This window comes from Pteronotus mesoamericanus, unplaced genomic scaffold (assembly GCF_021234165.1).
Source record: "Pteronotus mesoamericanus isolate MK-2021 breed Mesoamerican mustached bat unplaced genomic scaffold, CSHL_Meso_final scaffold_21, whole genome shotgun sequence".
NCBI lineage: Eukaryota > Metazoa > Chordata > Mammalia > Chiroptera > Mormoopidae > Pteronotus > Pteronotus mesoamericanus.
Window position 1 is genome coordinate 25,893,700 of NW_026555310.1, and position 24,497 is coordinate 25,918,196.

Consider the following 24,497-nt stretch of genomic DNA (forward strand, 5'->3'; position numbering starts at 1 on the left):
GTGTAAAGTTGACAGAGGACTCAGTGGGTGAAGGAGCCAGTAGACGACAGTGCAGACCGTCATTCTGCATCGCTGACAGTGAGCTCTGTTTCTGTGACTGTGTGGGCGGAGGGGCAGTTATACACGGGAGTGACGCCGCAGACTCCGGAGCCGTACTGCCTGCCGGGAGTGATCCCGGCCTGCTAATTTTAAGCTCTGTGACCTTTGGCAACTTACTTAAGTTCTCAGTGCCTCAGTCCCTCCTCTCTATAAAAGGATGCTAACATCAGTATTCATTCGGAAAGGATTTAAACCTTAATATACTTACATAACTGTTGAAGAGATTAAACAAGGATTAAATAAAGTGATGTGTAGGGTTTAGCACTTATTGTGCTATATTATTGTCTGCTCTTTTACCCCTATTCGCTATACCAGAAAAATCATCAAAGTTTCAGAATATGTACATAAATTGTATTCACTAATAATGTGCTGGGAGGGGGTGCTTTACCTAAGATAAATGCCCAAGGAGCCTACTAAAGATTCAGGATTCAGAAAATCATTAATAAAGCCTCTTTATATGTTTCATGGATTAATTTTTCAATATGTACTATTGCAATTAAAAGTTAAAAAAATAAGCAACTGCAAGGGTTTGTTTGTTTTTATTTAAAACATACATTGATATCCATAGTTTTGTATATGACAGAAACTTCATTAACAAAACAATTAATAAAAGAGCATATCTGTAGCAAAAATTAAAGGTGGATTTTCACATTAGGAAATTAGTGCCTAGTTAGTGACTCCCAAAGTTGTTTGAGTGCAGCGGCAGGTCAGGATGCTGCATTTTCTTTTGCTAGAGAATGTTTCTTGGGCAGTTTAACGCTTTTTCCCTTCAAATTTAATGTTGTCAAAGCTATCGTTAACATATTACTCAGAGTTTTTAAGAGAAAACCTTCACAAAATTAACAGTGCAGATCTAGTAATTAAGACCATTTCACCTGTGCCTGAAATGAGTACCATGTGTGGAATAGCTGATATTTTTCTTTCATTCTTTGAATTACAGTCAATGAAAATTTTAAGGGAAAAAAGACAGTTTCCTGTTCCCTCATTTTTTAATGAAGTAATTTTAGAAATTATGTAGAAAAATAATTTTTAAACATTGTAAAAAAACAAACTCTGGAATTTGTTGCTGATTTAAGGCATTGGAAGATCATGATAGGCTGCATATCTTCCAGTCACGTGATGATAAATCTGTGAGGAAAGCAATTTCGTTAATTAGTAATTATTATATTATTATACATATCAATTAATAATTACACTATTATATAATAATTAATAATTTTAATCAATGGTTCATAATTATACTATTATATAATAATTAATAATTTTAATTAACATTTCATTATAAAGCCCTACTTTTATGCAGTTCAGCAAAATCTCCATCCAACCTACTTCAGGAAGGAGCAGGTTTGCTCAGAAGAAGGCAGGGATTTGGGTACGATGATGTAAATCAGAGGAGTTTTCAATTCTAGTTCTTATAGACCTATAGGTGACTTTTCGTTTCTTTCACAAAAACACTTGTCAGCTTTTTCCAAGGACAATGGGTTATCACTCACCTGCCTTTCGATGTCCAAAAGCAGAGCACTGGCACCTATTCGGAAGAGCTCTGGCTTCAGCCACTCATCCCCTAGCTCCTCCTTTACGAGAGACAGCCAAGCAAGGGAATCCTTCGCAGTGCGGATGCCTCCTGCGGGTTTAAAGCCTATCTGAAAGGGAAGGTGGGAAAGGGAACAATGTTTGTTGTTACTGGATTACTTTTGAAAATGGGACTGCATTAATACAAGTCTCGATTCTTTCACTCTCCTTTTTCCTTCTATTTCAGTTCACCCAGCAAAAGAGCTTAGATCACTGACTCACACCCATTCACACTACAAAATGACTTTCTCAAGATTAATGGGAAGAATGTCACTGCTTCTGAGGAGACTAATGAGTGAATAACCTTCATTAACACTTCACTTATTGTAAAGTTGTAAACCTCAAACATTTAGACTACAGCTGTGAACCTGGGATAAACAAACAAAAAGAAAGTGTCAGTAAAAAGGAAAACATATCACAAAAACCCATTCATTCTATATTTCTACAAGTAAGCCTGTATAGACACCTTTCAGCCCTTCCTCTTGAGGTGCCAAAGATGCTTAAGTGTATTTAAAACCAGAGGAGCAAATGAGCGAGGTCACACCAACCAAACTGGCAAAAATCAGCAAGGAGGGTTGACAATTGTTTCATCAGCTTAACTGCAGGGACTTTCTTCCCCTGAGTTGTAAGTAGGCAGAGTTATACAAGTTCTGTCTGGAAAGGAAAGTCCAGCCATTGTTAATATAACAAGAATGGTTTGCACAATATCAATGAAACCTGGCAGCCAAAGAGAGTAGACTGGAATGTGCATGCATGGACAATGACAACTTCACTGTACTAGTCAGTGGAGGAGATAGATGCCATTGAGTGAGCATGTGTACTATGCGGCAACAGCATTCAAAATGGCTGAACGAGAAGAGCGATGAATCTACATCAGATTTTGCATTAAGCTTGAATATTCCTCTGTGGAAATTATCCAAAAAACTCAAAAGGCCACAGCTATGGGCAACTGGTGATTGGCAGCTTCATCAGGACAATGCACCATACATGCATCACCTCTCATGCAGAGTTTTTTGACAAAACATCCAATCACCCAGGTGACTCGGCCCCACTACAGCCCAGATTTGGTGCACTGTGGCTTTTGGCTTTCCCCCAAACTAAAATCACCTTTGAAAGAGAAGAAATTTCAGACTGTCGGTAAGATTCAGGAAAATATGACAGGGCATCTGATGGTGGCTAGGAGAACTGTGTGAGGTCCCAAGGTGCCTAGTTTGAAGGGGACTGAGGCGTAATCGTTCTATGTACAATGTTTCTTGTATCTTCTTCAATACATGTCTCTATTTTTCGTATTATAAGGCTGGATACCTTCTGGACAAGCCTTGTACAAAGCAGCCACGCCGGCCAAATAAGCACAGTAGAAAAAGACAGGGTAGGGGCTCTCCACACTTTAGCAGTTGTTTAGGGTATCCATAAACCAACACACTAAACCAATATCTGATGTTTACAAATGATGTCCCTGAATCCATTAGAAAAGGGTAAGTATGTTTTATATACAGTAAAATCTGCTTATCTGAATTTACTTGTCTCAAGAACTTGACCATACAGGAGAATAGAGACTCTATAGATAGGAGCAATAAAGAAAACACCCTATGGCCCAAACACTTAAGCTCATGCACTTGACCACTCAGAACTAATGGTTTCATAGGCAGCATCATCAGAGGGTGACTGCTAACAGAATTCTAGAGAAGGGACACAATAATAAATGAAAGGTCCCACTATCAACCCAAGCTAGAGACCTCATAGTTAATTTGGACTCTACCATTTTCCTCACCACACCCCACTCAATTGATCAGCAGTCAAGCCCTACCTTCTTCACTTCTATATGCCCCATGCACACTTTCCTCTCTACTCTCACTTCCACTGTTTTAGTTTAGCTTCTCAACAATTCTCACAAGGATTATCAGTAAAGACCTCCCAACTGGTGTCCCTGCCTCAATCACACAACATCATATAGCTAAGCAGCAGCTGTACAGAGAGTCTAACAATGTCGGTCTATTGCTCTAGAACCCAAGTGACTCTGTAAAAGTGAGGGGAGTTGGGGCAGGGGGGTGGGGTGTGGAAGATAAAGGAGATGCGGTTATTTATTAAGAACCAAAAAAAAAAAATATTAGCTGATACTAGCACACATGTTAATCCCAGGAGCATTTCTATCATTGAGGCAGTTCTGCAATAAAGATTTTTCTATATGATTCAGTTGTGTCAGCCAGTCTGTTTAGCAACAGTTCTAAAGAGAAGTTCTAGCATAAGTGTACTTTTTTAAGGGACAGAATATGGAAAACATAAATCCGCAATGAAATTAGTTATGAAATATTAAACCTCTGCTTCTCAGGAGTGACACTAATCATGGTCTGGAAGGCAGCTGATCACATTTTAAAACGCCCCTTAAATCAATGATGTAGAAACTTTACAGTCTAAGGGAGGGCTGCCCAGGCAACAACCTGCAAGGATGTGCCTGATTTGCCAGATACACATAGAGCACCTTACCGTGTAAAATTAAATGTGATCAACATGAATATAGTTTGACTCATACCTGTCCATATCCTAATGAAACTGGCATGACCTTTGCTTATTAGCTGAGGAAAGGGTCAACACAATTAAAAAATAAAGTGCTGAAAGACAGCAAAATGTCTTTCACTCTCTATACTGGTCTAGAACATTAAGCCTTTAAAACTTTTATTGAAATTATTTGCTGGTTGTCTAAGGGATCCCCGGGGAAGAGACTTGTTCATTTTTGTGTCCTTAGCATATAAGATAGGTTAACATGGCACATAGTTAATGACTCAAGAAATGGTTGTTGAAACTAAAAAAGGATTGGGTTCCCAAAGGAGAGTTTTAGTGCCAACTACGGAGGTTATGAAATGTGGAGATGCCTGAGGTCTACCCTGGACCCAGAACTGCAGGAATGAGGGCCCAGGCCTCCATACAGATAAAAAGCTTCACATCTATTTGTATGTTCATGGGCTGAGAATAAGAAGCTCTGGTCTAGTAAGTGATGGGCCCACTCACTCAGTTGTGAGAGGGGGGTGCCAAAGATAGAGTTCTCCCATTTTTTATAGCTTTACTTAAATTTTTTTTTAAGTTGGATCACTGCAGAAAAGTTACCAAGTAGAGGTTATTCAAGTTGGGTTAACTTTCCTATGTAGGTCACAGTAGGTACCTACATACACCTATTCATGCTTTTTTTTAAGATAGGAAGTTATTCTGAAGAAGAAAATTCTGGAAGGAGTTCATTTACTCTCAATTCTAGTACATTCTAAAAAAGGTCTCTAAGTCCAAAATAAACTAAAGCTATGGACACATATAAAGTCATCACATCCGGTTGGCAAATGATTAAAGGGCTTTTGGGGGGGGTTCTAGTTGGCAGAAATCAGGAGATTGGTTTTAAAAGATGTTTTCTGAGGAAGGGAAAGTCCCATTAAAAAAAAATTACCCTTCTCTCCAGTAATGTAAAAAAAAAAAAAAATTCTTTGAGATAATTTGCAACTAAACAAGCAACTTGAAGTGAAAAAGGGAAATCCAAACTCATTTTAAAAAACACCTCATACGCATTTTTTCTTTTAACTTCATGTTTCAAAAAATATGTATTATTTTTCGAAAAGCTGACAAAAGCTAGCATACACCCTCCTCAGCTTAACAGTCTTCCAAAGAGCACATCTAACTGCCATAAAACGCAAAAATGGATATTTAATTCAAGAGCTATATAACGTCTAGCTACCTTTTCCCTGCTGTTTCACAGCATTTCATTATTTTGTTTAATAAGTTCATCTCCTCAAGAATTTTCTCTTCACCTCATATTATTAAAAGTAATAAGTTTTTCTGGACCGGGGGTTTCCCAACAGAAAAACCAATTTATGTGTGTCCTTCAATAATGACAGGAAAAGATTATTTCCCATTATATTGCATACTTTTCATATCACCACCACAGCTTATCATTCAATAAATGTTACTCTGCAATTCTTTCCATTCCTCAAGGAAGTTTAATTTCTGCATTAACCTGTTTTCGCTGGCCAACGCCTTACCAGAAAGCCTCTGTGTTGCAGCAGAATTAGTTCATTAAAGAACCCATTTAGGAATTTCTTGTCAGTGATAAAATTGTCTTCAGTTAATAAAAAAACATAAAGTAAGTTTACATGTTGATCACACATACTTACTCCCACACTCACACTTATTTTCTGTTAATCACACATTTTTCTCCATGAATGTGTTCTTTTGTAATGAAAGGTAAATTAAACATTTATCTTAATAAGGGTAACTCATTCACACCTTCTGCATATAAAGACAGTTATCTTGGCTCTGACTAGTACCATAAATAACATTATCTATACTTTGAAGACAGATTTGCTAGCAATAAAATACCTTGTTTCCAGTTTTCCAGAAGAAATCTCTAATGGCCCGTAGCATTACTATAGCTACTGGGAAGGTGGCATTTACTGTTTCTTTTCCAGTAGAAGTCTTAATAAAATCTGATCCTAAAACAAAAGGAAGAAACACTGTATGTTAATTTAAAGGCTTATTTTTTACACTTTTGAGTCAATGGAAGAAACGAGTAACGGACATTTTTCCCCTGAGGAACACAACAGTATTTTTCATGAATTAGTTGAAAAACTTTTTTAAAAAGATATGTATATTCTTTTAAAAATAATTCTTTCCATACTTTTTCTTCTCCTTATTATAAGATGAATTAAATTAAGCACCAGATGGATTCTCACGAACCCCTGGGGCTCTTGCCTCTATATTTCCATATCACCAATTAAAATCAAGTTGGTTTATTTAAGGCATAACTAAGATGAATAAAACAATTTTAGTCCCTCTGCTTAACATCATATAACACTTTACTACAAAACTGGCGTGCCAACTCATTTTCCCCTCACTTCCTTATGCTTGCTAGAAAGTTCGCGGTACAGCTGTGACAGCACAGACGAACCCACATTCGCTGATCGCCACTGACTTGTTTGTTAATAAAAGCGCTGTCTTCTAACCAGATTAGAGTTTTCATGACAGGCACCCTGCTATTTCATAAGTCGCAAATATTTTAAACAACTTCCTGTCTCTCAAATATATCTTATACCTATGGATGTTTAACAGAATAACACAAGGAGACAAAGAAACAATAACAGCAGTTAACATTCCCTGCGGGTGATGCACTGTGCACTACTGTAGGTGCTCCAAAAGGATCAACTCAGTCAATCCTCATGACAAAAGTTAAGTACTAAAACGATCCCGTTTTTAAAGAGGAAATTGAGGCCCAAAAAGTTAAGTACCTTGCTTGAGGTTACATAGGAAGCAGAGGAGGGAGAATTTTAACCAAAGCAATGTAGCTTACCCAATATGCTACAGTGTCTCTGAGGAACTTACCCACAGTCACATGGTCAGGCAGCCAAATGGAATTTCTGCCTTTCATGTGGTGACCTATTCCCAAAATACTCAAAGTGTGATCACAGACCAGCAGCACAGGCACTGCCAGGGGGCTTGTTAAAAATGCAGACTTCTCAGGCCCTGCACTAGACCAACTGAATCTGAATCTGAATATCAGCAAGGTTCCTAGCTGATTCCTACGCAAATCCACAGCCCTGGCCCACCGAGTCTGTGGACGCATGGGTAAGGCAAATCTCTGATTCTCTCAATGTCTATCCAAGAAGGGGTCGATGCAAGTGGAGGAAAGGAGTGGCCAAAACTTCCCTCTCTAGTTTCAGATGGAAAAGATACTTCCATGACGATTCTGTGGATTGAAAAGTTCAAATCAATACATCTTTAGTAAGTGCAATGTGTGTAAAGCACCGTCAAAAATATAAAAACAAGTAACTAAAACCCTTGCCCTCAAAACTATATACATTCAATGTGGAGATGAGGCATAATTCTGGGTAATCACTTGATGAGCTAAAAGTCAGCAGATATGGTTTCTAGCTCTGGCTCCGAAATACCTCGCAAATTCCATCTCCCAATAGCTCTCATGTGTAAAATAGATCTGAAAATTCTTACTGGCTTCATAGTGTTATCCAAGGAATCAAAAGAGACAATCTAATGTGAAAGCACTCTGAAAACTGTCAAACATTATACAAATATGACTGGAGCAAAAATCTAGGTAGGCTTGCAATCTGTAGAAATACCATAGGAATTCTGACATATTGACAGGTCAATGGAAGCCTTCTTTTCCTTCAGTCTGTAGGTAGGCCCATTTGGGCGAAATGAAGACATACCTGTCATGCCTGCAATTCAACAAATATTTACTAAGTGCTTACTACGTTCTACCAGGGATGTCCAACCCACAACTTGTAGGCCACCTGCAGCCCAGGATGGCTATGAATGCAGTCCAACACAAAACCACAAATTTACTTAAAACCTTTTTTTTGCTAATCAGTTTTTATTAGTGTTTGTGTATTTAATGTGTGGCCCAAGACTACTTCTTTCAGTGTAGCCCAGAGATGCTAAAAGTTTCGACACCCCTGTTAGGCTGTTTTAGATGCTGCGAATAGACCACTAAACAAAACAAAGTTCCAGCCTTACTGAGAATTTCTAGAAGAGAAACACAATAAACAAACAAATATATAACAAAAGCCAGGTGAAGATAAGTGCTATGAAGTAAAATAAGAAAAGTAAAGAGAGTGATGGTTTGGGGAGAGGTAGCTATACTTAAATAGAATCTAAAGGACATCTCTGATGAGAGATATTCAAAGAGTAAATAAAGGGAATCTGTAAAAAGAACCTCACAAGCAGGGAAATAGCAAGTGCAAAATGCAAATGCTACATTGATTAATAAATGAATGAATGAATGAATGACCACAGAACCTAGCATCTATGACATCAGAAGACAATCAAAAGAACAGATCAAAGCCTCCAAATAGATGTAAGGGGAACACCCTAAAATAATTCACAATGAGCCCAAAATGTGTTTGCTAATATGTGACAGTGCTGGGATTCACAAGAAGGCTTTTAGGTACAACACTGGACATCATCTGAATTCTTTTAAGCACCTTGGAAAAGATGATTATTGATATGAAAGACAGAGACCACATTTAGAGGCCTAAATAAAAGGTATGGTCATTTAAAAATCACACCATCTAAAGTTAACCACAAGAAGCAAGAATTTGGAGGAGGGGTCAGAGAGGAGGCTCTCCTGATATATTTGGGAGGAGCAGAGCAGAACACCTACCATGGCAGCAACAGTAGTCCAGGAGTAGTAACGGTGGCCTACACATTATTTATCTGTCTTCCCTTCTTGACTGTATTATAAGCACATCAGAGGGCAGGTGCTATATCTTTCTTATGCATGTCCCTAGAGTATGACGCACATGAGAAGCTCAATAAATACATTGTAGATGGATGGGTGGGTGGATAGATGAATAAATGGATCGATGGCCAGCCATAGCGACCAGGAAAAGGCATACTATTTTCCACCTTGAACTGTCTAGTTGGGGAAAGGAAGACAGTTTGGGATTTCATTCCAGGCTCATTATCAAAGGTGGGCGGGTAGGTCAGAAGAAAATATTGTTTTAGTTATTTATTTTTAAATAAACTTAATTTTAGAACAAATTTAGATCCACAGAAATATTATGAAAAGGTAGTGCAGGGAGTTTCCATGTATCTTATACCCAGTTTTCCCTATTATTAACAACTTAGTATGGTACATTTGTTACAATTAATGAACGGATATTGACATGTTATTCTTAACCAAAATCCATATTTTAGAGTTCCTTAGTTTTACTCAGCATCCAATCTCATCCAGGATCCGACCATACATTTGTCATGTCTCCATAGGCTTTTTTTGGATGTGACAGTTTCTTAGACTTTCCTTATTTTGATGACCTCAGTAGTTTTGAGGAGTACTGACTGGGTATTTTGTAAAATTTCCCTCACTTTGGATTTGTTTGATGTTTTTCAGATTACACTGGGGTCTGAGATTCTCGGGAGGATGAGCATAGAGGTAATAACATGCCATTGTCACCATGTCATATCACATGTACATACTATCAACATGACTTACTACAGGTTGATGTTAGCCTTGGGCACTTGGTGGAGGTAGCGTTTGCCAGGTTTCTCCACTGTAAAATTGCCTGCCTTATCGTATTTTCAATATTGTACCATTTGGAAAGAAGTCCTTATAAGGAATAGGGAGTCACAATCCACCTCCTTTAGGGAAGAATAACTACATAAATTATTTGGTATTTTTTGCATGGGAGATTTGTTTCTTCATCCATTCACTTAAAATCATTTATTTATATCAGTACATACTCAAAAGACATTTATTTTATACTTGGGTTTATAATCCAGTATTACTTTATTTTGCTGCTCAAATGGTCCTAGCTTTGGCCACTGTGAGCTCTTCCTGTTGCTTCCTGTATTCCTTTGCATACCACCATCATGTGGACTTTTTGGTTTTCCAGCACTTTCTGTTAACAAATGCTCCAGACTCGCCTTGTGTGTTTTCAGCCCCAGTCTCGGAATGAGCTATTTCTCCAAAGACTGCTGGCCCCTTTTGTTGGAGACTGATATTGGAAATCAAGTCAACCTCAAATAACACTTGCACCACAAAGGTACTGTAGGTACCTTTTAACAAAGTATTACTAATTTCTCCCTCTTATCCCTTACAACATTGCTATCATTCATTTCACTTATCCATTTGGTGTAATCACTCAATACATTGTTACTATTATTAAACAGTTCTCTTTTAGATCAATTGAAGGGAAAATTAGTTTTATTCTTTATTTATTCTTTCTCTGACATTCTTCCCTGTTAATATAGATCAGAGTTTCTGACCTATATCATTTTCCTACTCCCTAACATTTTTAAAAAATATATTTTATTAATTATACAATTACAGTTGTCCCAGTTTTTCCGCCTTTGCTCCCATCTGCCTGGTACCCCTCTTCACTCCAGCAATCCCCGCCTTTAGTTCATGTCCATCGGTTGTGCATGTAAGTTCTTTGGCTTCTCTATTTCCTATCCTATTCTTAACATCCCCTTGTCTGTTTTGCACCTATCAATTATACTTCTTAATCCCCGCACCTTTTCCCTCATTCTTCCTTTCCGCCTCCCAGCTGATAACTCTCCAAATTATCTCCCTGTCTATGATTCTGTTCCTGTTCTGGTTGTTTGCTTAGTTTGTGGGGGGTTTTTTTCCAAATTCAGTTGTTGATAGTTGTGAATTCGTTGCCATTTTCATGTTCATAGTTTTGATCTTCTTCTTTCTCTTAAATAAGTCCCTTTAACATTACCTTATCTGGGAAGCATTTTTTGTGCCTTTTCATGCTAAATGATAGCTTTGCTAGACAGAGTAATCTTTGATATAAGTCCTTGCCTTTCCTGACTTTGAATACTTCTTGCTGGCCCCTTCTTGCCTGCAAGGTTTCTTTTAAGAAATCAGCTGATAGTCTTATGGCAACTCCTTTGAAGTAACTCTGCTTTCCTCTTGCTGCTTTTAAGATTCTCTATCTTTAATCTTTGGCATTTTATTATGATGTGCTTTAGTGTAGTCTTCTTTGGGTCCAACTTGTTTGAGACTCTCTGTGCTTCCTGAACTTATATGTCTATTTCCTTAGCCAAATTAGGAAGTTTTCTTACATTATTTTTTCAAATAAGTTTTCAATTTCTTGCTCTTCCTCATCTCCTTCTGGCACCTCTATGATACAGATGCTGGTTCATTTAGAGATGTCCCAGAGTCTTCTTATACCATCCTCGTTTTATCTTTTTGAATTCTTGTTTCTTCTTGCTGTTCTGATTGAATGCTTACTTCTTCCTTAAGTTCTAAATTGTTGACTTGAATCCTGGCTTCCTCTCCTTTGCTGATGGTTCCCTGTAGATTTTTCTTTATTTCCCTTAGTGTAACCTTCATTTCTTCCTTTATGTTGCTGCCATACTCAATGCCATACTCAGGATTTGACCATCCTGACCACCAGTATTTTGAACTCTGCATCTGATAGGTTAGTTATCTCTGTTTCGTTTAGTTCTTTTTCTGGAGTTTTGTTCCTGTCTTTCATTTGAGCTGTATTTCTTTGTCTTCTCAATTTGGCAGCTTCCCTGTGTTTGTTTTTGTATATTAGGTAGAGCTGTTTCGACTCCCTGTCTTAGTAGCATGGCCTATTGTAGAAAAGGTACCTGTAAATTGGGTGGGATGGAGACTTAGGTTATCTCCCGGGCTGGGCAACCCTCTTCACCACTTTGTGGCTGTGTCAGGGGAGGGCTTGGAGAGGGGATAGAGCCACTGTCTGGAGGTTTTCCCAGCACTCGCCCTATTTCCAGTCACTTTACCCACTCCCCATATGTGACTGGCACCTTTCCAGCTATTGCCCTGGTGCTGAATCCCAGAGTGGGTGAGTTTGCATATGTTCTAAGACATGAGGACCCTTTAAGCAGAATCTCCTGAAAACCTGGCAGTTTCTTCCACCTCTCCAATCCCCACTGGTTTTTACAGTCTGAAGTTATGAGGATTTATCTTCCTGGTGCTGGAACCCTAGGCTGTGCAGTGTGGCCTGGGCCTGGGATCGCTCATTCCCAAAGTATCTCTCCTAATTTTTATCCACCACACGTGAATGTGGTACTGACATTCTGCTGCTGCTGCCACCTCTCTGCACCACACTGCATCTCTCTCTGCATCTCCACCCCTCCTACCTATCTGGATGAATATGGCTTCTTTAAATCCTTGGTTGTCGGACTTCCATACAGTTCAATTTTCTGACAGTTCTGGGTTATTTATTTTTTGAGGTTTAGTTGTAATTCTCTCTGTGGTTGCATGAGGAAGGGAAGCATATCTACCTACGCCTCCAACTTGAATGGAAGTCCCTAATATTTCTTTTAACATGTCTTACAGGGAAGGTCTGCTGGCAATGAATTTCCCCAGTTTCTGTATGTCTGAGCTCATTTACTTTAAAGGGTAATCTCACTGGACATAGATTTCTAGGTTGGTAGGGTTTTTTTTCCTCTCTCAACACTTTAAGTTTTTTACTCTATTCACTTGCTGACATAGTCTCTAATGAGAAGACCATGAACTATTTGCTTTTTCTTCTACAGTTCAGGTATTTCTGTTTTTTATTCAAGACTTTCTACTTGTCCTTGGTTTTCTTCAATTAGAATATGATATATCTAGGTGTAATTTTTTTTAAATATTTATTCTGCCAGGCATTCTCTGAACTTCCTGGACCTGTGGTTTGACATCTGTCATTAATTTTGGAAAATTCTTGACTATTACTATTTCAAATATGTTGACTGCTCCATTTTCTTTTTTTTTCCCCCCTCTGGTATTCCAATTACATATATGTCACACCTTTTGCAATTGTCCCACAATTTTTAGGTAGTCTGTTCTGTTTTACTCAGCCTTTTTTTTCTCATTATATTTCACATCAGAAGGTTTCCCTTGACATATCTCCATGGTCACTAATTCTTTCCACAATGTACTGATAAGCCTTCCTACTAATGGGCTCAATCTTGTCTACTGATGAGCTCATAAAGCATTCTTTATTTCTGTTCCAGTGTTTTTGATTTCCAGCATTTCCTTTTGATTATTTCTGAGAGTTTTCCATTGCCCTACTTACATTACCTATCATTTTCTCATGCTGTCTATTTTCCCCACTGGAGTCACTAATATATTAGTCACAGCTATTTTAAATTTCTCTTTCTGATAATTCCAACATCTCTTTTATATTTGAATCTGATTCAAAAGCCTGTTTTGGCTCCACAGACTATTTTTTCTTGCCTTGAGCATCTCTCGTAATTTTAGTTGAAAGCCAGACATGATGTATTGGGTAATAAGATATAACTATTATACTCATATAAACAAGCCTTTAGTGTAAGATTTTAAGTTAAGTTGGCTAGGAGTTGGGCTGTGCTTAATGTTTGCTATATCTATAGGTACTGGAGTCTTCAAATCCTGTAGGATCTTTGGTTTTTTCTTCCTTGCTTCCTTTGGGTTTCCTAAATATTCCTCATCAGATTATCTTCCCCTTCCTTTACCAGAGTCAAGAGAGGATCTTTCTTGGCTCATGACTATGAGAATCTGGGGCTCCTGAAGGTTAAACACACAAAAATCCTGGGGTCATACTCAGCTTCCAGTTATTTGTCAAATTTACTATTTAAGTGTTCCTACCAGTTTATGGCCCTAGCAGGTAAGTACATCTCAATTGTAACTCTCAGGATTTGCCTGTCTCTCCAGATTTCAAGATGACAGTTTGCCCTGCTACCTAACTTCTTTGACGGGTCTTAGAAAATTCACTGATTTGCTGTTTTTTCAGCTTTTTCATGTTCTAAGGGACAGGAATGACAACTTCCAAATTATATATGGTAGTTAAGGTATTTTAGACATATACCAAAAAATTAATATGGATAACTAAAATTGGAAAGATTCAGAGTGATTCACTTTAGATAGAATTATGTATAAACCTTGAACGAGAAATAAAATGTAAAAAAGAGAGGGCAGATAGAAGAGCAACACCATTAGAAAAAACATGACAAGCATAGAAATTATAAGACTCATCCAAAGAGTAATAAATGGGTCCATTTAAGGAAATTCTGTGAGGGGCAGGAAACACAGGTGTTGAGTGATGGTAATATTTAGCGGCTGTGTGTCAATGTGTGTTTTTGAACATGTGACTGTAAAAGTCCGTTAGGAAACATGAGGTCTGATCACTTGAAATCAGTGTTTAAGATGTTAAATTTGTCGTCTTGTTAGATAGTTAGAGGAAAGACAACAAAGAATCAGAGAACACACAAGAAATTAAAATAGTAGTACACACATGCAGGCACCAAGAGCTATTTCTTTAAACCCAGGAATAAGACCAAGCTTTAATTACACAAAATACTTTAGAAAGTACATTGGTATTTCACTACTGTCAAAAGAACAATGGATTTTCCAATGGGACTAAGTGGGCACACGCTTTTGTTTTACTTCTTTTTAATATTGCCTCCTTTGCCCCTCTGCTAAAACAAAGTTACCTCAGAGAAATGAATGCCAGCTTTCAAATATCCAATACCACAGAACACCATAGACTCTCCTCAGAGCTTATGTAAATCCAACATTAACCAAGCTCACTTCTGCTCCACTTGAGGAAAAAACCTTATGAGAAAACATCTCACAATTAGAATAGCTATCCCTATAAATGTTCTTTCATCAGTGCCCACAATTTCAATGAAATTACTAACTTAGGAGATGAAAGGTCTGGAAAGTCAAAAGTAGCACATTAAATGGAATAGTATTCGACTCTAATTAGTTGAAATTAAAATTAATAATAAATTTATAGTATTATATTAAATTGTATTTTTTTATTTTCCTAATTTGAAACCTCTAGCACAATACTTTTTTTTGTGGTCTAAAGAAACTCAAAGCTTTTCTAAGCCCCATAATTACAAGTCTCCATGGTACAGTTTCATTAAAAACTTTCATTAAACAACAGCTGCCCTTGTATATGGTCTTCTAATCAATTTGGTCAAACAGAATGACTTCTAATCAGCTGTTGATAAAAATAGAAGATGAAATTTTAATTCTAATAGATTAACCACAAACTCAAGACAGTCTTCAAAATCCATCTAGCTCTATTCTCCAGTGGATTTAATGACTATTCAGCAACTCATTACTAAATAGAACAAGATGAACATTTTCCAGTTCATTAAAGAAATGTACTATGTATTTTTGCATTGTCCTCATGATTCGTTACAGGGAGTCTTAATTACAAGATAATGGATAATGGTTATTAAATGCAGACTGCAGTAATGAAGCTCTATTCATTTGCGAACCTCAGAGACTGCAAAGAGAGGAAAATAAAATTACTAGCTTCAAAAGATTAACGGATCAAATTATTATTCAATTTTGAAAATCTCATTCAGACTTCATAGAAACAAGAAGAGATTAAAAACTAGTATTAAGACCAAAGTAGTACATTTAAAAAAATAATATCTTAAGGCTATTGCTGTATAATAAGCTTCAGATGTGATTATTAGAAAAACATACAGCTAACAATGGGAAAACATACATTTTTTACTTCTTAAACAACTCTTATTTATGAGATAGGAAGTTACTATTAGGATCTTAAAGAGAGTCTGGGAGAACATGGAAGATACATGCTACTATGCTACAAAAGAATAGCACAATGGAAGGTATTATTAACATTTTATACTTCACTAGTGAAAAATAGGATTAAAATCAACTGCTGCTTGAGAAAGCTTGTCATTAAGTGGAATTCATGCCAACTCAATAATAAGAGCTTCTGGACACATTACTCATTAGCATCATGCTTTCTATCATGCTCTAAAAAAAATTACTCATTAAAGTTAGCAAGAGAGTTTTGTATGGTAATTCTGATACTAATTTATACTTGCAATCTGCAGTGGGACACCTTTTTTTAAAAACAAATATACTGTACCAAAATATGAAGCCCTAATTTAAACATATTCTTTGTATTATTTTCTTCAACAGAGGCCTGAAAATAATTTGGGGAGAGATAAGGATCCAGTGTTATGGTTGAAGAACCGGCCAGAGTAAAGATGAAAGCAGAAGGTCCCTGTGGAGGTATCAATATGGTGTTAATACTCAGTCTGGAGACCAATTATACCACAAAGACATCCTTACATGATCCAGAGATAATAAGTAACCTTGTGAAAAAGAGTGGAACTGTTTTCTAAAAGAGAGAGAAAAAAACGTAAGAAGGAAATTAAAAAATAAAAGCACTTGCTCTCTCAATCTCAATTGTGAGCTCTGGAAATACTTCTCAGTTGGTCCAGTCTATCAGATCAGAAAGGCAACAGTGCACCATAATTAAGCAGTAAGGCATGCTCAAGCTCAATGGCAATCAGAAAGCAATCACAATCTTAGAGTTAGAAAATATTCCCGATACCCCAAGGGTAAGATTGGCTCATGATGACCACATTCCCTGTAGTTGCCTTTGCCTCAATAAAAATAAAAATGTGGCTATTTAAAATAATGCAAAACAGTGTGATTCAAATGGAATACAAGGTGCGGACTATATAATACTTGGTAATTGACAGTAATGTCCCTGGCAGAATTTTTCAAACAATTAGGTTAACCATACAAAGATATGTGCTAGAATCACTTGACACAAACAAGAGTCCTTGAATTATGTCTAATATGCCAGAAGTTTCCTTTCACTTTTAAAACTTAGCTTATTTGAAATGAGCTTCAGCGCTGTAATAACCCTAGAAATAAATTACCAATCAATGAAAATATCTATTTTAGAGAGGATTTAAATTGTTAATATTTCTCTTTTTTAAAAGATGTTATTATTTATAGAGTGTGGAAAGGAGGGAAAAAAAAGAGAGGGAGAGAAACATCAATCTGTTGCCTCTCGCTCACCCCCGACTGGGGAGCTGGCCTACAACCCAAGGCATGTGCCCTGAATAGGAACTGAACTGGTGACCCTTTGGTACACAGGCCAGTGCTCAATCCACTGAGTTATACCAGCCTACATTATTTAATCTTTCAAACAACTCTAAATGTTTGGTTTTTTTTGTTGTTGTTGTTGGTTGGTTTTTTACAAATTTAGTAAAAGACAAAGATTATTCAACTCAAAGGTAAATGAGGCCATACTGTCAGCATTTTGGACCAAGAATCAACAGAATGTCTCCTAAACCAAGCTCTACGCTGCCTCTGATTTTTATATTGCATTAGTGCTCCTGAGAATGTTTGCAAATACCTGCACAGAGTTAGCAATTCAGAAAAAGGTTCCGAAAATGTCATGCTGCACTTCTTAGTTCTCACCTCTCTCACCTCCCTCCCCTATCTTCTGAGGAAGGTTATCAAGGAAGGAGAGTTGGGGGTAGGAGAACCCTAGAAGATAGATCTGTAATTAAAACAAAGGTTCTGAAATTAGACTGTGGGAACAGTTGCATAACATTGTGAATATACTAAAACCCCCTGAACTGTACAGTTTCAAGCGTGAGCTTTAGCTCGTGATAATTATATCTCAATTTACAATAAAAACAGGGAGTGTGCTTATGAAGGAAAAGGCAGGTAAAAACCAGCAAATGAACTCTAAGTAAAATTATCAGTTAGTGGACAAATCAAGTGTACATAATCACCTGGACCTGCACCGCTTTTCCTGAACTCACGTCTAAAGGCTTCTCCTAGGCTTCTCTGCAAGTGGTTCCCCCAGCACAGCACTGTAATCCAGGCCTCCTCCCCAACTGTCATTAATAATGACAGCATTTAGCCATCATTGGTCTAAATAGACATGGTTTTTTATTGATAATGTGTTTACTTTGTAGATGAGTTTAACCAAATGCACAGCATTCGTGATCAAGCATTAAACTACTTAAAGCATTACTTTTGAAGAACAATATGTCAACACGTGTATTGTTATAGTTCCTTAAAAATACTTTTAGAGAGTGGTAGCAACATTGAGAATTTCATGCTGTCCAAAGAGAGAATTTTGACTCAAGGGCCTTTTAGGACACCCCCGTCCCGTGATGCCATCTGGGACACCCCGATTTGGCCTCATGTGCAGGCGAAGACTATACCGTGTGACATGGCAGTCCCTCCCAGTGTGGCTGCTGAGCACTTGAAAAGTGGCTCATCCAAACTGCGATGTGCTGTGAGTATAAAATACACACAGGGTTTGAAAACTTAGTACAGAAAATAGAATGCAAAATATCTCACTAATAATTTTTATATGGATTATATACTGGAATGATATATTGCGGATTTGTCGGGCTAAATAAAATTTATTATTATAATTACTTTCACCTGTTTCTTTTCACTTTACTAATGTGGCTATTAAAATTTTTTAAATTACCTATCTTTATTAGGCAGGAACGGTCTAGAGGTTCAATGAGACACTGAAATCTGTATTCGCCCTGCCTAAGCTACAATTTGATGTCCTTTTAAACTAATATCCTTTAAGTGTTGGTTTTAATTTATTTAGGAAAGAGAGACTTAAATCTGCCCCAAGGTAGAGTAAGAAGCTCCCTGGTAACAGCACTTAACTATTCTCTCTCATCTAAACAACGGGGTTCTGTCCCCACATCTGAATACTTCACTCACCAAACAAAAGTTCTGGACCCACCCTCCCTAGAATGCAGCAAATGTCTATTTGGAGAACATACAAACATGTCCCTACGTCTCATGCCCAATGCCAATCCCATACAGTGGAGGAATTCTAGTAAATACAATTTTCTCCAGTTTTGAACATTTTCAGTGGTTTCAATGCCTCTATGGATTAGCACCCTGGGAAGCTGGCCAGTTGGCTGGCCCCTTAATCCTGTCTGGAGTCTTGCTTTCAGGTTTCAAACACACAGAAATGACTCCACACCACACTTACAAACTGCGTATGACTTGTGCTCACCGCTTTGTGCTCAAGCCAACCACTCTTTTTCCCAATCCTTCAACATCCATTCAGCTAATATTCACCGAGCACCTACAATGTATTAGTACTACTGCACAAAGTGGGAACACACCGGTGTCCAAGACGAGGCCTTCCTTAACGGGCCTCTGCGCTGCGAAGGCAACAATGCCTCAGTTACAGAAGTTATTTGTTTTCTCTCCGTCAGGCTACCTAACAAAAACATCTTTATCTGTCTCCATCACATTACCCCCTGTTTTTCAGAGAGCTGGTGGCACTGCTGAAAAGGAAAAAAAATGAGATTCATGACATTAGGCAAGTACCTGATGATCAAAAGAAAATGCCAGAAATGCCCACAGGCATTGTTACTGTATAGGTACAATAGTTTGAATAAAAAAGGAAAGTGTTTTAGACTCAGTATCAAATGAAAATATCAATCTGTAAACCAAGTTACTGATGCCAAATGCCTCAAAATCAAAATGCTTTCCTTTTTTGGCCAGCCTGTGCAGCTGAACTTACTGGTGAAGGGATTTATTATGTTAAGCAAATGTCCTCTATTGATATGGTAGTTTTTAAAGTCATCTTATCTTAAAATGACACAACCATATCTAACACATTCTTTTTCCTTCTCATTTGCTGGGAGAAAAGAGGGAGATGGAGCCTCAATATGAGGTAAAATGTGATTTGGTATCACTATATTTTGGCAAAGAAGAGTAAAATGAGGAAGCGTTTTAACAAAATAACAAGCTAGATATGCTTTAAACAACTGAATTTCATTTTGATTGTGCTTCCCATTGTCACAAGCAAGTTTGGAATGTATAGTATATATTAGCATTAAAAGTCAGGTATGCTTGTGTGGAATCTATTAACTCGAGAGAAAATTACTCAAATTGAAGAAATAGCTGCTTAAAATGGATTTAGAAATATATTTTACTGAACAAAGCAAGCTAGAAAATTAGGCTACTTTATCAGGATTAGAAAGTGCTATGAATTTTAAACACAAAGCTTTTAAAAACAATGCAGAACATATTTGAGATTATCATACCTCAATGTCATTATAAATCTTTTTTTCAACAACTGATGATGTCTGCAGAGTTACTTTTTTACAGTGACCTGTCTTTCATTAATAAAAAAATTGTGTTAATTTCTCTGTGGGGTTTTATCTCTCGGTGACTGTTTCATTGTACCTGGAGACTCACATGCTTTCCATTAGCAGATGTGTAGATGGGTGAACCTGGAAAAGGCTCTGAAAGGAAACTATTCAGCATGTGGAGCTCTCAGTTTGGCCATGTGGGTTATTGCAGTTACCACTTACCGACCACTTACAGTGACAATAACTGCCTCTCAAACTGTTCACAAACAATTCTCAAGTTAAAATCCTGTCTCTATTTTTCAACTAGTCACATGTTCATTTTAATCTTTGCTCCTTTTCACTCAGCCACCACTAGAGACCTTGATTCCTCAACAAAGAGGGATATGCTGGCAAAGGAGGCCCAGCAAATCTCTGTAGTAAGGGTCTAGTCAGAAAGAGTCACCTCAAACTTTTGCCAAGTCATGGGCATCATCAGGATATGAGAATCATTCACAAATTTCATGAAAACACATGAGGCAAGGAGAAGGGATGGGAAAAAGATGTTTCTGAACTGGGCAGGAAGAATGGTCCTGGCCTAGACTCTGGAAAAGTTATGAATCAATACAACATGCCTGCAAGCTAGGTCCATCCTGCACATTCACCAAAATTATCTAGGAATCTCCCAGGATGTCACACTTTTTTTTTTTCAAGGCACTGCCTTGCCACTGAATATGTGTAAGTGTGTGTGCGTGTATATATATCCTGTAGTTCCCTCATAACAGATGGACTATGGGTTCCTTTTTCAACAGTCTTAAATAGAAATTACATATAACCATATGGTAATGAAGTATGTTTCAGTTAAGTAGTTTACACTACACACTTAATACAGAGGTTTTATCTGCCTCTCACAGAACTTCCTATTAAAAAACTAATAGATTTGAGTTAAAGCTATTGTTCGTTTTTAGATTTCCCTTATCAAAAAACAGAATATAAATCGTTTCTTAATGTGTACAGTTAGATGTTCACCTATCTTCCTTTTAAACCCACATTTAAATTTTTATACGTATTTAATGTTTTTAATACTACCTGTATAATTGCTTTGAGTGTGGCATTTATTTCCTCCCCCTTAAGTACATGTTGTATCATAGACGTAATTTCTTGCAAGTATTTCAGGGGAGTTATTACATGTCGAAATCCAAAGTGAATACATAGGTAACTTAAAAATATAAAACCTAAGTGAAGAACATATTTCAGCTGTTAAGTTTATAACCAAAAATAGGAAATGAAATTTACAGTGATAACCTGTAAGCTAAAAAGGCATTTAGGAAATGAAGTTAGAGACAGTTAACAGTGTCACCTTATGCTGGGTGTCCATTTACTTTTGCTTCTGACACAAATATCATTAAATTTACTCTTGAGAAAGAAGGTTTACTGGGTTGACTTGGCCCAGTTTTTATATTTAACACATGGAAACTAAAGAACACAAAAATTTTTAAGTATGAAGGGCTTAGAAGTGTTGAAATATGGAATGGACAGGTAAGACAGGTTTGTTACTGGCATTTTCATCTCAAAACAGTTCCTTTCTCTGAGTCATTGTTACAAACATAAAACGCTGAGTCATATCTTCCTTAAAATGCTGAGTCATGGTTATGGACTATGCTGCGTCTTCCTAAAAATTCAGTCACTGCTATGAAAAATGCCAAGTCATGTTTTCCTAACGATTCTGAGTCATGGTTATCAAAAACACAGAGTCATGTTTTCATGGAATATCAAGTCATGGCCATGAAACACACTGAGCCATGTTACGTAAAGATGCTGGGTCATGGTCATGGCAAAATGCCAGGTCATGGCTACCAAAATGCTGAGTCATGTTTTCCTAGAATTCTGAGTCATGGGGCATTGTTCCCTCTCTGACTCCTCCCCCACATACAGTGCCACAACACAGCGACGACGTGAGTTGTCCCACCTTAGAGAATACCTAAGGCTCCACCCCTGACAATGTAAAAGGTGTGACAAGACAAAGAAGTATGGCCCAAATGAAAAAACAGATCAAAACTCCAAAAAAAGAATTAAGTGACGAAGAGATAGCCAACCCATCAGATGCAGAGTTCAGAACACTGGTAATCAGGATTCTCACAGAAATGGTTGAGTAGGGTCACAAGATAGAGGAAAAAGTGAAGACTATGCAAAGCGAAATAATGAAAAATATACAGGGAATCAACAGTGAAGGGAAGGAAAGCTTTCTTCCTTTTGAATGTAAACATGATGACTGGAGCTGAGGCAGCCATCTTTCAACCATGAGGAAAATGAATAGAGAATAACAGGCACCAAACGTGACATTGATTATGAATCAAGTAGGAAAGGGGATCCTAGTAAGCTGTAGGTATTATTAGGAAAAGCTAAAATTGAAAAGCCACAGAAAAACAGATTTCTGTTGGAGGAGCAATCGTCTGAGAGACTAATGAATGAAGCATCTATACACTGATCTGCCTGAACACGTTATTGAAGGAAAAGAGAAGGGAACTGTTTTACTAATAAACAAAATATAAGGAGTTCTAGCAATAGTGAAAAAATGGAGGAAGAAACTAAGGTCCAAGTCCTAAAAAGCTTATTGGAAAATATACTGAGCCTGAATAAGCTGAAATATTTTTCAACATATCTGTCTATCCCAGTGAACTCCACTCTTTGAGGGCCACGGTTACCTCACTCACCAGCCTTATAATGACCACATAGAGTGAGCACAGTGGTCACAATATAAACTTAACAAATACAAAATCTAAATAAATTCAGTATTAGGTAAGCTCTAATAAAGCATAATGTCTCTATGGAACACACCTAAACTCAATGACCCTACAACTGTCTATTTGTATAAATAAATACGTTATTATTTAATTAACCTCTTTAAATAAACACTTCTATAGCACTTAGCATGTACTGGGTACTGTTCTGAGAGCTTTATCAATAACCTGACAAATATTAAAAAATTGAGCAGTTCCCTGACACTTCAGGCTCTGACTAAAGCTGTCTTGCTGAGAAAGTTTGGGAGTAAACGCGGCCTAGACCTGTTTTCAGACTATCCAAGAAGTAATCTTTTCTTTAAATTAAACTTATTGGGGTGACACTGGTGAATAGAGTCCTATAGGTTTCAAGCGTACATTTCTATGATACATGATCCGTATATTGCATTGTGCCCACGAATAGTCAAGTCATCTTTTGTCACCATGTGACTGGCCCCCTTTATCCTCTACCATCCCCCACCCCCTTCCCTCTGGTAACCACCATACTGTTGTCTAGGTCTCTGAGTTTTGGCTTAATGTCTCACATATGAGTGGAATCATGGGGTTCTTAGCTTTTTTTGACTGATTTATTTCACTTAGCATAATATTCTCAAGGTCTATCCATGTGGTCACAAATGGCAATATTTCATTTTTTCTTATGGCTGTGTAGTATTCTATAGTATACATGTACTACATAATCTTTATCCTGTCCTCTGGTGATGGACACCATGGTGTTTCCATGTCTTGGACACCGTGAATAATGCTGCAATGAACATGGGGGTGCATATATCTTTGTGTATAAATGGTTTTGAGTTTTGGGGGTAGGTACCCAGAAGAGGGGTTGCTGGGTCATATGGTAACTCTATTTTTAGTTTTTTGAGGAATCACCAGACTGTTTTCCATAGTCTTAATGGCAGCACAGGCTTCTGATTCCCAGCTCCAGAGACCTTTCCTCAGCCTAGTCTGTTCTACCCCAAGTATATGCAAATGACTACAGTGTCCTAGCCTGTGTGCTCAGCAATGATTAACAAGCTTTCCTGCCTAGAAACTGCTCCATTCTGAGCGAGAGCCAGGCATCTGTGCTAAGTGGCAAATAGGAGTGCTAGAAGGAGAGGGACATGAGAAAGGGTACAAAGACAGACCTGGAGTCCACAAGCGGGGTAGATGTGAGGCAGTGAATGGCTGAGGTTTCTTTCTTCAGCAGGGCGGAGTCAGAGGAGCGGTGTATGGAAAGGGAGCAGGTTATACCACTCTCACTAATAGGTAAAGTTTGGGTTTTGTTTTTCTGACATTAGTCCTAGTTTCAGTCAGTTTAACTGAGCAAATTTATATTAAATTTCTTTTGCTCTCTTTTTCTAAGCTATGTATTTAGCCAGAGCATTAATACACAAAGTATCTTAATTGACAACACCGTTTTCGCCCTAAAGGGAAACTTTCTCTTTTCTTAAAGAGTTTCTGATTTTGGTTGAACAAATGTCCTGACTTCGTTTCATGGTGGGGGGCGGGGCGTGGGAAGGCGGGGAGTACAGGGTGAGGAAGGGATTCTAACCTTATGTTTTTAACTCAATGGATATGTTTTCATCAAATATTTTCACAAAGTCCACATCTAATTCTCTTCATCTGTCCACTAGGTTTGCTCAAGTAATGTTACACAGTTACTTCTTTTAAATGGATTTAAATTTTAACAGGCTTAAACTAAAG

The 24,497-nt window shown here is 37.6% G+C and overlaps 1 protein-coding gene across 1 annotated transcript in view; it reads right to left on the reverse strand.

Annotated features, from left to right (window-relative positions):
• Window positions 1-630: 630 nt before the first annotated feature.
• DERA (deoxyribose-phosphate aldolase) overlaps window positions 631-24,497 on the reverse strand; it is a 95,331-nt gene continuing 71,464 nt past the window's right edge. The window contains exons 7-9 of the mRNA XM_054591392.1: window positions 6,028-6,140; window positions 1,593-1,742; window positions 631-1,227 (exon numbers count right to left, since the gene is read on the reverse strand). Coding sequence (XP_054447367.1) covers window positions 1,171-1,227; window positions 1,593-1,742; window positions 6,028-6,140 — 320 coding nt within the window. The 3' untranslated portion in view covers window positions 631-1,170. The remainder of the gene's footprint in view (window positions 1,228-1,592; window positions 1,743-6,027; window positions 6,141-24,497) is intronic.